The 16,180-nt window shown below is 42.2% G+C and overlaps 1 protein-coding gene across 6 annotated transcripts; it reads right to left on the reverse strand.

Moving 5' to 3' along the window:
* Nucleotides 1-45: 45 nt before the first annotated feature.
* Nucleotides 46-15,057, reverse strand: troap (trophinin associated protein). 6 transcript variants are annotated; one of them, XM_079524685.1, is made up of 18 exons: nt 14,954-15,057; nt 14,241-14,312; nt 13,640-13,874; nt 12,972-13,536; nt 12,744-12,859; nt 11,669-11,720; nt 10,441-10,517; nt 10,065-10,116; nt 9,360-9,460; nt 8,845-8,899; nt 8,032-8,147; nt 7,807-7,861; nt 2,632-2,684; nt 2,441-2,536; nt 2,012-2,128; nt 1,527-1,722; nt 1,089-1,309; nt 46-720 (listed from the first exon to the last, which is right to left on the reverse strand). In XM_079524685.1, the coding sequence occupies exons 2-18, from the start codon at nt 14,300-14,302 to the stop codon at nt 697-699; spliced, it is 2,193 nt and encodes a 730-aa protein (XP_079380811.1). In that variant the 5' UTR covers nt 14,303-14,312; nt 14,954-15,057; the 3' UTR covers nt 46-696. The 6 variants fall into 6 exon arrangements, with proteins under 6 accessions (XP_079380811.1, XP_079380813.1, XP_079380812.1 ...); XM_079524682.1 differs by having other exon boundaries at nt 49-720; nt 10,441-10,532; XM_079524683.1 differs by having other exon boundaries at nt 49-720; nt 10,441-10,532; nt 14,872-14,968.
* Between the last annotated feature and the right edge of the window lie 1,123 nt (nt 15,058-16,180).

Here is a 16,180-nt window from a genome sequence, read left to right on the forward strand (position 1 = left end):
GCAGCTGGTTATTAATCGATATGTATGAATTCTTGTTTTTTTTTTATTGAGTCCTTTGTTCGATTTCCTCCACACCAACTAGCTACACAAAAAAGGGGGACAAGTTCCTCTCTGGTAGGTACACGCCTACCTGGTACCCCCAAGCAGCTAACTGAGGAAACCGTTACACATGCATACATGGGGATATACTGAAGAAATCAAAATCTTAGGCACACAAATTTATTATAACAGTACTACATAATCAATTCACATACGACTCCAGTGTATTGTATAAATGTTGAAGTATGCAACACAAACAGACAACATTAAAAATACTCTTTCATGTCCTACCCCGGATTAGATCCCCATTCACCCGAAAAAGCAGTTTATCACGTTCATTGGTGAAAATGCAGACTTCTGTGTGACATTGGAGACATACCCTCAATTGAATCGTTTGACAGTAATGTTTTCTGGTGTATGCATAAAAACAGACAATTCATATTGTCGACAATATTGCGCTAATACCAAATCAATCCTGGCTACAACAATGTTTTGGACACTAAGTGGAGAGACTCATTCAAGAATAAAAAGTGTGTCATAAAGAAGTGCAAGTTGTGAAAAGAGTCTCCATCCATCAGTCCTTTGAGAAGCAGTGAGACGTCCTTTCGTCAAGCCACCAGTCTGTCTCATTCCATTCCTCTTGATACACGTCCAAGACTATGGATTGATCGGCACAAATCTCTGGATGATGAGGGGAGCACAAGAAGTAAATGTTAATATGTACATCAGAGTATGTATATATACAGTATAATGTCTACACATTATATACACATACTGAAATAATCCATAACTAAAGATTGTTAACTGATATGTATAGTTTATCACAGAAATAAGAGACAATTCAATTACATTTTATTAAAGTGTCAAATCACAACACAAGACACTTTACATGTAGAGCAGAGACCCGACAGAAATCAAGCAATTTTGCGACAGCGGTAACGAAAAACTCCCCCTAACTGGAAGAAACATCAAGCAGACCCGACCCGACCATCTACCTCGACAACCGTTACAATGATAACAACTAATAGTGCATCTTAAAATTCACTCACAGTTAACTCCTGTAAATGCAGGACAGAGGCAATTGGGTTCCGGCAGCGAGGCCGGGGGGGTTGGAAAGCTGGAGGGGGCAGGGCAGAGGCAGGGTCGGGGGCAGGGAGAGACGTGTAGGTGGCCACCTCATCATCCAGCCGCTCCTCCTCCAGGAGGCGCTTGCGTCTCCGCAGCAATGCCACCACACAGACTGGAGCGCCACTCTTCTGGACAACAGTGTCTGTAAACAGAGAGGTTCACACGTATGACAGGTACCTGTAGTTGCAGCCCAAAATAAACTGTTATGCAAGTACATCTGAAAAGATGTGTGACTGAGTGACGTGTGAGGGTGGATATGCAATATTTTAACGATCTTTTAAAAAAAAAATTAAGTCAGTGCAGTGCTGTGTCTCTACTTGCCCTAATGTTGCCACAAAGAACTAAAGATAAATTCTTACTATGTTTCTCCCGCAGAACAGAGCTTTCTAGCTTCTCAACATGGGGAGTTCTGATGAGGTTTTTGCCCGTTGAGAAGAAAATCACAGATTGTCTCTCCGGTGCCTGCAAGAATGGCTGTCCTCCTGCCCTCCGCTGGGACTCCTGCTCCGCATTGTAGTTACTTATCTCCCCCTTTTGTTCAGGGTGAGATGTGATCTGGAAGAGGAGAGGCAGAAACGGCATGAATGAAATGATTATGAAAGGTTGTTGTAATGTTTGAAGCGATGCCAATGTGCTCTGACCACCAATGCATTATCCCAGTACTAGACATTTTGTGAATCAAAAAGGCATACTCAATCTAATGAACATCTAACTCAACTCAAGTGAATGGAATATTTATTATATTTCAGAGTGCAACCCTTTTACAATATATTTATACATTTGTTTTGCCATTATCTCACAGATGAATCTTCACACTGACAAGAGTTTGGGTTTGTTATCTTACATCGGAATGTTGGTCTGAGAGCTGCTCTGCTTTTTCCTCAGCACCTCCATCTGTTCGTGACGTACATGGAGGACTATTCTCCTCTTCATCAGTAAATAACTTCTTCTGGACAACATCCTGCAAAAAGATTTTTTTTTTTTTTAATTATTTATCTTTATTGCCTGATGTTTCCCCTAGAAATGTAATCATGGCCTGCTGCAACACAGTCACCATCAGTGTGCAACTACACCGTGTAAAATTCCACACAAGCATCTCGGAATCATCTGTTCAAATGCCCTGTGTAGGAAATCTGGTTTTGTAGCAAATAAGTCAAACACATTCAAATACTTTATTTAAATGAACAATATATATAATGCAGACATGACAAAGAAACCAGTATGGTATGACACTTAATTCATATCATTTAGAAATTCCCTTCCCTCTCCTCACCTCCTTGTGTGACTGTAGTGCCTCGTCATAGTTCTGGCAGCCATTGAGCATGGGGGAGCCAGCATACTGCACCCGAGATGCAGACAGAAACCTCCTCTGAAAAGAGAAACATCATTAGCTGGAGGAATGAGTGTCACTGTAGGTCTGTAGGAGCTGGCACTCAAAGAAATGAGACAAAATGGGACACATACGTGTATACTGGACAGAGGACCATGCCTGTTGTCAGGGATTCTCTGTGAAGACTCTGAACAAAACAATCACATAAAGACAAGTCACAGTCCATGTCACAATGTTATCAGGACCACAGGAACAGCGGTCTGGCATGTTTAGCCCATTGACTATGAGTCACAGTATACTTGGCATTAGCCTCGGTACCCAGGCTTTTTAGTCTGGCAGCCAGGGTTATGGGGTGGGAAATTTGGTATATAGTCTTTTTTATTGGCCTAAAATATTGTCTATATACATTCATGAATCCACTTGCTGACCAGCTGTCACTATTGGGCAATTTATTTTTTATAGGGGTTGTTGTAGGTTGACAGAGAGGTTGACAGACGCGTCTGAGCGTTTGTTAGCACCGGTTAGTAGTATCGCCGAGTTTGGCTTACTTTATCTCTTTCTAAATCACATTTCGGTACCACATCTACCACATGGGTAGTTTATTAAGTGTACTTTAATCCGGTTAAATGTTTTTAATGATCAGACTTAGCAATCGTATGCTTTACCCATACGGGATCTGCAACCGGCGTTAGCCCACTGCTAGCCAGTCTGTCAGCTGCCAGCCCAACCACTAGCCAGTCTGACAGCTGCTAGCCAAGAGGCTAACTTCACTCATCTACTACCACCGGACTGCTGACAGCAGTAACCACGGCACCTTCCATCCACCGAGGGATGACCAGCCTGCCTACCACCACGCTGAGACAAATCTACGCACCGGGCCACCATCTGTGTGGCCCTCGCCGGTAGGTGACTTTCTGGATCGCTGTCGCTACCATACGTGCCACGTCTACACTTTATCTGAGTCTACTCTCCGCACCGGGCCACCGTTTGAGTGGCCCTCGCGGGTACGTGGTATTCTGCACCACTGCCTGTCTACCTGACGTTATCTACTTAGTCTTTCTCCTGTCCATTTCCACTTTACTGGCCACAGTCTGTTTTTTCCTCAGCAACAACCACCACCATGACGGCACTCACCTTATCACCGGGCTGTAAAAAGTGTCTCCATCTGAAGAAGAAAGTATCCGAGCTGGAAGGAAGAATTTCCATTCTACATCAGATACAAGATGATGAACTCCTCCTCGACTCCCTGTACTCCTTCTGTCATGATTCCGTTGTCCCAGTCCTCTCCCCCGAAGCGTCTGATAATGTCATTTCTGTCGGCACCGCCAAGGTGGGGGACCTGGATCAGGTAGGCGACCTGGACGTGACGGTCCCTGCCACCGGACTCTACTACGCCCACCTCCCCCCAAGGATGCGCGAGTTAGATGTAACGGTCCCCGCCACCCGAGCCGACAGTCCCGGCCTCCCCACCACCAAGGTCGGAGAGCTGGACTCGATTGTCTTTGCCGCGGCGGATGGGCTGAACTCAAGGCCTCCCTCGGCCAGCTCCACTCCAGGCCCCTGGATAACTATGTCCAGAGGTAAATATGGGAGGCCTCCTTCCCATTCCCCGCCACCAGCCCACCCACCGCTACCCACCAGCAACCCATTTAATGTTCTGGACATAGACGAGTTCCCCCCACTGGGCCTGGCATCCAACGGGTCACTGTCAACTCCATCTCACCCGTCGAGCTCGTCCTCCGCCACCAGTCAGAAGAAAGGCCGCTTGACTTTGCTAAAAAAGGCTGTTAAGCGCCGCTTTGAGGGTCTTTCTGGTCAACAGCCACTGAAGAAGCCTACCCCTCTAACACTATTCAATACCTGGGAATGGCCTGGAAAGCAGGCGAGCATCCCACCCCAGAACCCCCCCTCTCCTCGTCCTCATCATTACCCAGTCAAAATGCCCTCCCCTTTTCCATAGCCATCCTATACCGTCCCCCTGGTGCCTACACCCTTTTTCTAGAGGAATTCTCTCAATTTCTATCAGACCTCATAATCCGTGCTGACCATCTGGCCATAATAGGAGATTTTAACATTCATTATAATAACAAATCCAACCCACTTAATAAAGCCTTTACTTCACTTATTGAATCCCTTGATTTTTCCCAAACCGTCACAGAACCCACACACCGAAATGGCAATACCATAGACCTTGTCCTGACCCGTGGAATCAAAATCCAGAATATAACAGTTTCTTCATCTGCCCCATCAGTAACCGACCACTATTTCATCGACTTTACAGCTTTGATCCCCTTACCCTCCATTAACCACTGCCCCTCAAAAAGCCGCTGCATAAACAATACAGTCAAAACAGCACTAGAATCTGCACTGCCAACTGTCATCACTCCTTTCAATAACTATTCTGGATCTCTCGACAATTTCACAAATGGGTTCAATAATGTCCTCCTCAATACTATAGATTCCATCGCCCCCTTCAAAACTATAAAACGCACATCACAAAATATTTCACCATGGTTCAACAATAATACAAGATCACTCAAACGAACATGTCGAAACCTTGAACAAAAGTGGCGTAAAACTAAGCTTGAGGTATTTCATTTGGCATGGGATGAGTCAGTACACACATATAAACGTGCTCTACAAGAAGCTAAAAACACATACTACTCCACATTAATAGCCAACAACAAAAACAACCCCAGATTCCTTTTTGACACAATCGCCAACCTCACCAAAACCACTCCCCCAGCTCCCCCCCCTTCCATCAATCCACTAGATTTCCTTACATTTTTCAACAACAAAGTGGAGTCAATTAGAGAGCAGACTAAGAGCACTGCTACCGCTTCACCCACAACCGCCTCCCAACCTCCATCTTCCACAGCCACTCATTCCAGCATCACCCTATCACATTTTGATATAATCTCCTATGATAATCTCATTAAACTGGTCTCCACATCAAAATCCACCACCTGCCTACTGGATCCAATCCCCACCAAATTATTTAAAGAGCTGCTTTCTACACTGGGCCCCCCGCTTCTTCATATCATAAATGAGTCCCTAATCAGTGGCACCGTTCCAACAGTTTTCAAAACCGCAATAATCAAACCCCTACTAAAAAAACCTAGTCTAGATCCACACACATTAGCGAACTATAGACCAATATCCAATCTCCCATTTATGTCAAAACTGCTAGAAAAAGTTGTTGCCAGTCAGCTTACAGCCTATCTCAGCAATAACAATCTCTTTGACAATTTTCAGTCCGGTTTCAGATCCCACCACTCCACAGAAACCGCTCTGGTTAAAGTGTCAAATGATCTGCTAATGGCAATGGATGCGGACAGGACCTCTCTCCTGCTGCTCCTCGACCTTAGTGCCGCATTTGATACGGTCGATCACTCAATTCTCCTCGATCGTTTAGAACATCTAATTGGTATCAAAGGTCCTGCACTCGATTGGTTCCGCTCCTACCTCTCACATAGATCTCAGCGTGTGCTCTTCAATAACTCAATGTCCGATTTTTCCAGTGTTAACTACGGTGTCCCACAAGGCTCAGTTCTTGGTCCAATCCTCTTCTGTTTATACATGACACCATTAGGCGACATTTTTAGAAAGTCTGGCATAGAATACCACTGCTATGCAGACGACACCCAAATTTACATCCCCATCACAGCAACTGACCCATCCAACATTCACAAACTTGAAATCTGTCTAGCCGAGGTAAAGAAATGGATGAACAGCTCCTTCCTACTCCTGAACTCTGCCAAATCAGAGATGCTACTAGTCGGTCCAGTCAAGCATACTCATCTGTTCAATAACATAACCCTTAACCTCGATGGCTGCCCAATAACCCACAAACCAACAGTCCGAAATCTAGGAGTCATTTTTGACACATCTTTATCTTTCACACACCACATAAAAAGCATTACAAAATCTGCCTTCTTCCATCTGCGCAACGTTGCTAGAATCCGTCCAATACTCTCACTTCCCGACGCCGAAACCCTGGTCCACGCCTTCATCACCTCAAGAATAGACTACTGCAATGCCCTCTTCTCCGGTTTACCATCAACAGCAACAAATGGCCTCAGATTAGTACAAAACGCAGCAGCTAGAGTACTCACCAGAAAAAAGAAATTTGACCACATCACACCAACACTAATAGAACTTCACTGGCTACCCATACAGGCCAGAGCCGACTTCAAGATACTCCTCCTGACCTATAAAACCTTAAATGGACTCGCACCACCTTACATGTCCAGTTTAATAAATATATACATCCCCCCAAGACCACTACGCTCTCAGGATGCTGGAAAACTCACAGTCACAACACATAATAAAATAACGGTTGGGGGCAGAGCTTTCACACACCGTGCCCCCTGTCTCTGGAACGCTCTCCCTCAGGATGTCAGAAATTCACACTCCCTGGAAATTTTTAAGTCAAGGCTAAAAACACACCTTTTTTCTATACATTACAGTTCCGCTTAGTTTTTATGCACATTTTACCATGTTTTACTATGTTTTTATTGCTATTTGTGTTTGATTTGTTTTGTATAAATGCTGTAAAGTGCACAGAGACCCCCTGGGGTGATTTTGTACTATAAATAAAATAAACTGAAACTGAAACTGAAACTGAAACTACCATTAACATCCTATGGCAGGCAAAAGGCTTTCCTTTTGCTTTAAGTAGCATGTGACCTCTAGACGAGAAATCACACAGGCTGGGGCAGGCTAACTTGGCATTAATATTACTAGCCAACATTTACTCGGTTTGATAACGTTTTATTGTATGTAAAATGTGGACTACTTAAACTAAAGCTAAAATCATGAACAGAAAAGTTATCTATAGAGCGGCACAGTCCCGCCCCCTTTCAGAACGACGAGTGGCCCAGGAAATAATTCCCCATTCATTTTCCCCATAGGCTTTTCAACAAGTATTTATTTAAAGACAGATCAAATAATTAGTAAGAAGAAAAACAAAACAAAAAGTGTTGTACCCTGCCTTTTTGAGTGGTGCAAACACTCCTAGAACCAGCAATGTCCGTCTGTCCCTATGTCTGTCTGTCTGTCTGTCTGTCTGTCTAGGGTACTAACAGGGGGCGCTGTTGCACCACTCACTTCAGACTTGACTTTGTCCGTGGTGTAAACGTCTTTAAATAAATACTTTTTGAAAAGCCCATGGGGAAAATGAATGGGGAATTATTTCCTGGGCCCCTCTCCGTTCTGAAAGGGGACGGGACTGCGACGCTCTATAGCGGTATATGGCCAAAACTGTGAATAGACAACGACTCACAGTGGGATTAGTATCGCAATCTTACCCATTGCCCCTCCAATGGTTTCTTTGCGCCTTCTGGAAACAGGGACTCTCTGTGCCTGTAAAGAGAAGGACCACGTTATTACGGTAAGTTTTATGTTTATTAATGAGACAACTGGCTAAAAGAAGCAAGGAGTGAGGAAGAAGAACACATGACACAAAATCGATCGCTGCTTAAGCCTAAAGTCTATTACAGACATGTACCATGTAAGTATAAATTAGCCCTTACTGTGTAGATAGAAGTGCCTCTGCCAGGTGTGGGGCCCCCAGCCTTCACGCCCACATTCTGGAGGATGCTTTGCAGCGCAGCAGGGTCTGGGGAGAACTCCACTGAATTTATTGGTCCTTTAAGAAATGTTAAAGGAGATACAGTCAGCACCAATAATAATTCCTGAAACTGCTTACAGTGATATTGTTGTTGTAGTATATAGAAACCGCCTACAGTGATATTGTTGTAGTATGTAGTTTATCTGACACAGCACCACTACACACAAGATAATTAATTCTGTTCCTGAATAAATATTATAGGTTCATTATGTTTTACTGTGGAGTTGTAAACAAAGCAATGAGGTGGACTACTAAAGCTAAAGCCATTAAAGGAGCATTCAGTGATTTGGGTGATTTGGAGAAAAAAACAGTCCGCCCTGGTAACAAGATGTGCACATGCACACGCTCTACAGTGAGGGAAGTACAACAGACCAACAGCACACACACCAAGGCCCGCCCCACTCGATCATGATTGGAGGAAGGCCTCTCTCATCCTGATTGGATGAAAGCTTTGCCACCCAAAGCCCAAACCGAAACTAGGGTTTTTTGACCCCAGGGCTCACTGGGGACAGGGAGGAACTCCTTATATGGTCAGCACACTTTATAGTAGGGAGGATTATCCAAAAAAAATAAGTGATATTTGAATTAAGTGAAATCACTGAATATACCTTTAACAGAAATGTTATCTACTGTATACCGTTATATGGCCAAAACTGTGAATAGACGACGACTCACAGTGGTATGGTGCTTTAAGAGAATAGTATCGCAATCTTACCCATTGCTCCGCCAATAGTTTCTTTACGCCTTCTGGAAACAGGTACCCTCTGTGCCTGTAAAGAGAAGGACCACGTTAAAAAGAACTACGGTATGTTTATCGATGAGTTATCGATCGCTTATTTCCATCGAAATAAGTAGTAAAGTGTGCCGCTTGGGATATTATTTACATTATGAAGAGAGGATATATACAAAAAATAATAATTTTGAGCGATGGAAATAAGCGAATTAGCACAACACCCCATAGCCCCATTCAATTCCCATTCAATTCAATGCTTCATTTAGGGCTTATGGTAGAGAAAATAGCCAATAAGGAGCTTTTGCACAAAATAACACCTGGGCCTCTTTGGTGGGGACGTAACAACTACAAAGAAAGGTAAGAAAGCCTTTTAGTATGGAATTCTCCTTTAAAAGAAGCAAAGAGTGAAGAAGAAGAAGATGACATGACACAAAATCGATCGCTGCTTAAGCCTAAATGTACCTAAATGTACCATGTAAGTATAAATTAGCCCTTACTGTGTAGATAGAAGTGCCTCTGGCAGGTGTGGGGCCCCCAGCCTTCACACCCACATTCTGGAGGATGCTTTGCAGCGCAGCAGGGTCTGGGGAGAACTCCACTGAAATTGTTAAAGGAGATACAGTCAGCACCAATAATAATTCCTGAAACCGCTTAGTGATATTTTAGTAGTTTATCTGACACTCTGCGATAGTATAATACTGAACAGGCACCACTACACCACCGAATTAATTCTGTATTATATAATATATATATTCTGTCTGAATTAATATTATTGGTTAGGTTTTGGTTATGATTATGTTATGTCTTAAGAGTTGTAAACAAAACAATGATATTAGTGTCATGGAAAGCTTGTCTTTCCCAGATTGGCTATGGTCATAATTTCAATATTGTGCAACCACAAACCACAAACTATTCCTGTCATTGTTTAGATGCCTCAATCGATGCCACATCGATATTTTATATTCCTATCCTAAACTGATTACATTTTATGATAAAGGTCGCAATCTTTGCTGGTCCAACTAGCTCTAATTGATGCATTCCATTGAACCTCTGGTTCCAGTTGGCCTCCAGTGTCCTCCAAGTGTCAAACGCTTCCACATTGGCGTCCCTTCCTTCTATGCCCAGAATAAGGATGCCATTTAATAAGAAACTTTAATATTAAGTTCCTTATTACATTTTTTAAGTTAAGATTATCTTCTAACCTGTAGTTGGCCTATCCTTCTTTCGACTCTTCGGAGCAGAAACTCTCAGGGCCTGAAAAGTACAGAGACAGATTAATGAATCCAAAACAGTGGGTCGGGGTGGAGAAAACACACTCAGATAACAATTTGAATCAGTTAAATAAGGCTGGGTTGTGATAATAGCCGAAACATGTCTATATCTAAAAATAATGTCTTGACCTCGTTTTATCTTCTCAAAACTTGTATTTTTTACTTTCCATCACGTCTTTCATACAGTAAATTTATTTTGTGCATTAATCACTTTTTCCAATACTGCCAAATAAAATAAATTACATTGAATTTTATTATGACCTTTAAAATCAACCTAGAACTAGATGACTACAGAAACTGAACACACCTGGTAGTTAAAAGGTTTTGTGGACTGTGGAGTTGTTGATTCTTCATTCTGCATGATGTTTTGCAGCGCAGCAGGGTCTGGGGAGAACTCCACTGAAATGGTTGGTTCAAATGTTAAAGGACATACAGTCAGCATCTAATAATTCCTGAAACTTCTTACAGTGATATTATATAAGTATAGTGTATCTGACACTATGCAATAGTATAATACTGAACAGGCAACATTACACACCACAGAATTAATTCTGTTCCTGAATTAATATTATTGGTTCATTAATCATTATGTTATACCGTGGAGTTGTAAACAAATCAATGATATTAGTGTCATGGAAAGCTTGCCTTTCCCAGATTGGCTATAGTCACGCTGATGCACACACATTATGGCCAAAATAGTGAAAAGGCAATAGCTGCGTATAGCAGCATTATCGAAAACCGGCCATAAAAATGCCATATCAGGATCTCAAAATAATCCAGATTATTTTCACCGACGCAATTATAATGAGACCGTCAAAGGCTTTGTACTCGCAGAGCAGCCGGTATGCCTGTCTCGGTCTCTTTAAGAGCGTCAGCCGTTAGTGGGGAGGGGGGCTTACATCTACTTTCACCAGCAAAACAAAAATGTCAATGAGTTAAATATAATATATCGGTTGATCTGACCCTGTAAGTAATAATATAATTTCAAATGATGTTATAATTTAAATAACAATTTCAATATTGTGCATCTAATGAGAGAAAGGAGGTCCTGCACACCGTCTTCACTTAGCAGTAGTTTATTAAGCTACCGAGTTATGTTTCGGTCTCACGACCTTCGTCAGGTATCTCCATCTGATACCTGTCGTGAGACCAAAACGTTGTAACTCAGTAGCTTAATAAACTACTGCTATAAGTGAAGACAGTGTGCGGGAACGCCTTTCTCTCATTATTCCACCTGTCTGAAATGCCTAAATAAAATGACGTAGTGTGCACATCGAAAAATAACCTGTGATAGGTCTTATTTTATATTCGTAAACCAATTAAATGTTGACAAAGGTCGCAATCGTTCATAAATGGTGTTTGTTCATGCTGGTCCATCTAGCTCTAATTGACTGCAATGCATTCAATTGAACTTCTGGTTCCAGTTTGCCTCCAGTGTCCTCCAAGTGTCAAACGCAAAGGATGCCGTTTAATAAGGAACTTTAATATTAGTAATTGAGAACTTTACAGCACACAAGTTAAGATTATTTTCTAACCTGTAGTTGGCCTATCCTTCTTTCGACTCTTCGGAGCAGAAACTCTCAGGGCCTGATAAGTACAGAGAATACAATTAATTACAATCAAAAACAGTGTGTGTGGGCCCGGGCTAGTGTAGCAGTCCGGGCACCAAGGCTGTTCGTCGTTGGCATCCAGGGAGTGTGTGTGCGCAGTTTGCCATCGACCGGGCCAACGGTGCCAGAGATTAGCTGGAAACAGACGGACACACAGATGGAGTGCAAAACATACTCTCCCCATGCCTTCGGCTGGTGGAGACAATACATGAGCACATACAAGAGCAACGTTATCCAACTTATAACTAGGGGTGCACGATTATGAAATTATGACCGATATCCGATTATTTGCAGGTTCATATCTGCCGATACCGATTCCGATATTATACAGAGGACCACAATGGAAACAAGCCTAGCCTTGGCCCAAAGCCTGTTAATTAAGTATTCAATCAATCAATAAATAGCATATACTCTGTTTTCACAACTGAATGACTACTAAATGAGATGAGTACACAAATTAAATGTAGAATTTTACATTTCTTTTGCTGGTGAAAACCGATATGACCAATTCCGATTATGCTACCGATTAATTGTGCATCCCTACTTATAACCAATCAGTATGCAGTAAGTAACCACAGGCAACTCTCACGGTTAAAGCTAGAGCAAAATACAACAGCAGTTTTTTGTATTAAGTTGTGCTTGAAATGTACTGTAATTCTGCAAACTGTTAATAAATACTTCAATCAATCAAAAAAGCAGGTCTGTTCAGGTCCAACTCAAATAGACAGGATCACCCCAAACATTTGAGCTGGTTCCAATGACTAACTTAAAAAGTTAACCTGGCATTACAGTCAATGTTCCAAGGCTCTGGAATGTTCTGATATAGAAGCCCAGGCTCGCAATTAAGGATAATCATTTACACCTTGTTTTATTCTTCTCAAAAACTATTATTTTCACTTTCCATCTCGTCTTTCATACAGTAAATTTATTTTGTGCATTAATCACTTTTTCCAATACTGCCACTTTTATTATGACATTTAGGACTAGAAACTGAACACACCTGGTAGTTAAAAGGTTTTGTGGACTGTGGAGTTGTTGATGACATATTGTTTCTCTCATTCTGCAGGAACCTGAGCATGGCTGCATGGTCTGGCTGATGTAACGTCTCCCCTTTGCCTGAAAGACAGACAAGTGTTACCCCTTCCATGCTAGACAATCAGAAAGAAAGCGAATCAAAAAAGAAAACCAGTAATTTGCTATTGTCTTGTTGCACAGACAAAACAGTTACCAGCTGTACTGCTTGAAGAATTGACATCCGAAGCAGAATACACAGTCTGCCAAGTATGAGGGGTCTCCGATGGATCTTTGAGACTGAGCAAGCCAAAGTTATTTAAACAGGCCTCTGTACCAGCAGTAGGCTCAGCCAAGGCAGAGACGCTCTTGGGAATGGATAATGAAGAATTGGATGCTGATGCATGTAAAGTATTGTTTACAATTTTAGTTATATGTTTGGGAGCATGAGACACATCACTAGAAGGCTGATATCCTTGAGGCTTCTCTTTTTCTCTGGATAAATCCCTGTTGTTCGGTAACAAGTCTTTCCTCGTTGAATGCTGAGCAGCAGAGAGGTGAGCTTTGACACCTTGAGTCTTTGAGGTTGCACTGGTTGGTTTAGCATTCATGTCCTTTATTTTTGAATTGGCAGTGCAAGTTTTCTCAAGTAGTGTAGCTTTAGCTTGAGTTGCTGTAGCTACAGTTTGAGGCTTCTGATGGATTGCCATTTTTGTTGTCCTAGGTGAAGAAAAGTTGAATGGCATAGGCTTGGTGCATGGCTTGCTTCTCTTTGATTTTTTCTACAGGAAAATGAGAAAGCACAAAAGACATAACACGATCACAAACATCTCATTTAAGTGAAACAAATTAGGTAGGTTCACAAGTGGGGGAAAAGGCACTTACAGCCGGAGAGTTCTCCTCCCACCTTTTGTGGGATTGAGTGAAATCAGAGGGAACGTGAAGATGCAAAGATTTTGCAAGCACCGGTAGTCTACTTAGACCTGGTCTCGCTGGTGCCTTTTGGTTTTTGGAGCCCTCTGGGTCCTGGTTCTCCATATCTTTTTTGTGAAGGTGAGGCACAGGCTGCTGTTTAGAAGCCATCGATTTTGCAGGCATTGTGTTAAGTTCATTCTTCATTCTGTGTAGAGAGAATCAGTGTGTTAAAGCAATAAACTACTTTGTCTTGATTTCCAATATCACCATCACCAATAATGGTAGTCAGAAAAGTAATTAATCATAACTATAGAGTATAGACATTGGTATACTGGTAAAGATATTAGTACCAGGATGGCAGATGGCTAGGTTAAACGTTCTTATGTATTTATGAAAATACAAGGAAATGAAATGGCAGTGACCATGATGATGAAGGAATATATATTCCAATACAACATAAGGAACACAACCTACTTATTAATGCATCAAGATACCCTTCAGACCAAAATGTTTGCACACACACACACACACACACACACACACACACACACACACACACACACACACTTACCTTGTATGATCACTGTGAATTTTGTTCTGACTTTGCTGACCAAGTACTGGTGAAGAATCCATAATATGACGTCTAGTTTGAGGAGGATATAAGGACAGATATTGAGTAAATTATACTATAATGAAGCGAAAGTCTACAGTGAAGAACATCCAAGTAATATGTAATATGCATGTAATATACATGTAGTTGCAGACGGTAATGAAACATTCACTAGTCATTGCAATATATAAAGTCTACCCGGTTACTACTAGCCTAGCTAGTAGCTACACTCACAAAACCTGAAACCAACTAACTTCACCCTGGTTCACAAAAAGCCTTGGTCCCCCCGTAGCAGTAAAATGGTGGCATCCGATCCGAACGTACAATGATCCAAAAGGATTATATCTTACCACGGTTCAAACTCTCGCTCTAAATGTTGATCGCAACTAGTCAATAACTCGGAAGTCGTTGCCCAGTCTCGATTCACATTTGTTGTCTAGTAACTTTAGGTATTTATTGTCCAGTCCATAGCGTAGCGGAGGAGAACTCAGCCCCTGGACCACCAGACTGTAGATACTAGGTTAACGTTTACAGGGTCGAGGACAAACGATTGATTTATTTTGTACTTCTGAATACAATGGCAGCAATTTACCTTAATCTCTCAATTGCATCAATGTTATTTCCAGACTATAATAATTTCCAAAATGCCCGATAATTTGTAGAGTTGTAAATACCTGCTGTGTTTTGAGTGAGTGCTCACACCACACTGTCAACATCCATTCCTAGCTTCAGTTTGTAAAAAGCGCACAACTTGATTGGTTGTCAGAAGAACGTATACTGACCAATGGCCGTGGTAGTTTAGTCGCCGTATTATTTTCAGCCAATCAGCTTCAGGACTGCCAAAACAGCTCCATGGAAACGACGCCAACGTTGTTTTATCACGTGACTGGATTTCTTTCTTTCTTTTTTTGCCGTGAGTACCATAGATATATATAAACACTAGATGGCTCAAGGCGGAGTTTCTGACGTCGTTCACCCGGCAGCCATCTTACATCGGGGATACAGTACAGTATGTTCAATGGCAGCTCAAACAGAAACAGTCATAACTCGCTCAAATCTTGACGGATTTACAAACGGGTTGGTTTATTACAAACGTTGTCAACGTGGCTATGATTCAGGACGCTTATCGGCTTAATTTATTTTTTTATATGAACGTCGTATAAAAGCATATAAGTATGCGGACGTCTCTGACGTTTATAACAAACCAAACCGTTTGAAAATCGGTTGAAAATTGAGCAAGTTATGGTCATTTAAGAGTACATGCCCCATAGACCCAATGTTATGTGTCCCGAGGTAAGATGGCCGCCACGTAACGACGTCGCTCTCCATTGGCCAACAGCGCGGGTGAGCTATCTAGAGTTTATATATATCTATGGTGAGTACCAACCTTTCTTTCTTTCTTTCTTTCTTTCTTTCTTTCTTTCTTTCTTTCTTTCTCACTTCCTCAACAGTGTGATAAAAAATATTAAAAGAAAATATGACCGTAAAATCGTTAAAATGAATAATAATAGCAATAGATAAGTCGTGTAGTCACAGTGTAGTGTGGGGCGGCAGTGGCTCAGGGGTAGCTAAGTGACCGGATGGAAACCGGTTCCCAGTTCGAACCCGGGCTCCCCCAGAGTTGTGTCGAAGTGTCCTTGAGCAAGACTCTGAACTGTAATGAAATGAAATCTATATTTACCCAGGGTATCTGGGCTAAGCTCAAGAACTTGTTTCCAGCCAGGCCCTGCTCATAGAACACATTTCATCGTAGTGGTTCAATGCCTTGTTCAAGGGCACTTCAACGGTGGTAATTTTAACGTGTCGGACGGCTGATTCGAACTGGGAACCTTCCGGTATCAAGACCGCGCCGCTATCCGTTCGGCCACCGCTGCCACAATGGTTTCCTCGAGTCCTCGAGT

Source organism: Electrona antarctica (genome assembly GCF_951216825.1).
Source record: "Electrona antarctica genome assembly, chromosome: 2".
In the NCBI taxonomy this organism is placed as follows: domain Eukaryota; kingdom Metazoa; phylum Chordata; class Actinopteri; order Myctophiformes; family Myctophidae; genus Electrona; species Electrona antarctica.

What these genes read in the sequence shown, in the direction of transcription:
- troap (XM_079524682.1), bottom strand. Translation starts at nt 14,302, where the DNA reads ATGGATTCTTCACCAGTACTTGGTCAGCAAAGTCAGAACAAAATTCAC. An exon ending in AACTATTGGCGGAGCAATGG is followed by an intron (nt 8,148 to 8,844) that starts GTAAGATTGCGA and finishes CATTTCTTAAAG; the next exon opens with GACCAATAAATTCAGTGGAG. An exon ending in TGCATTTACAGGAGTTAACT is followed by an intron (nt 721 to 1,088) that starts GTGAGTGAATTT and finishes CTCATCATCCAG; the next exon opens with AGATTTGTGCCGATCAATCC.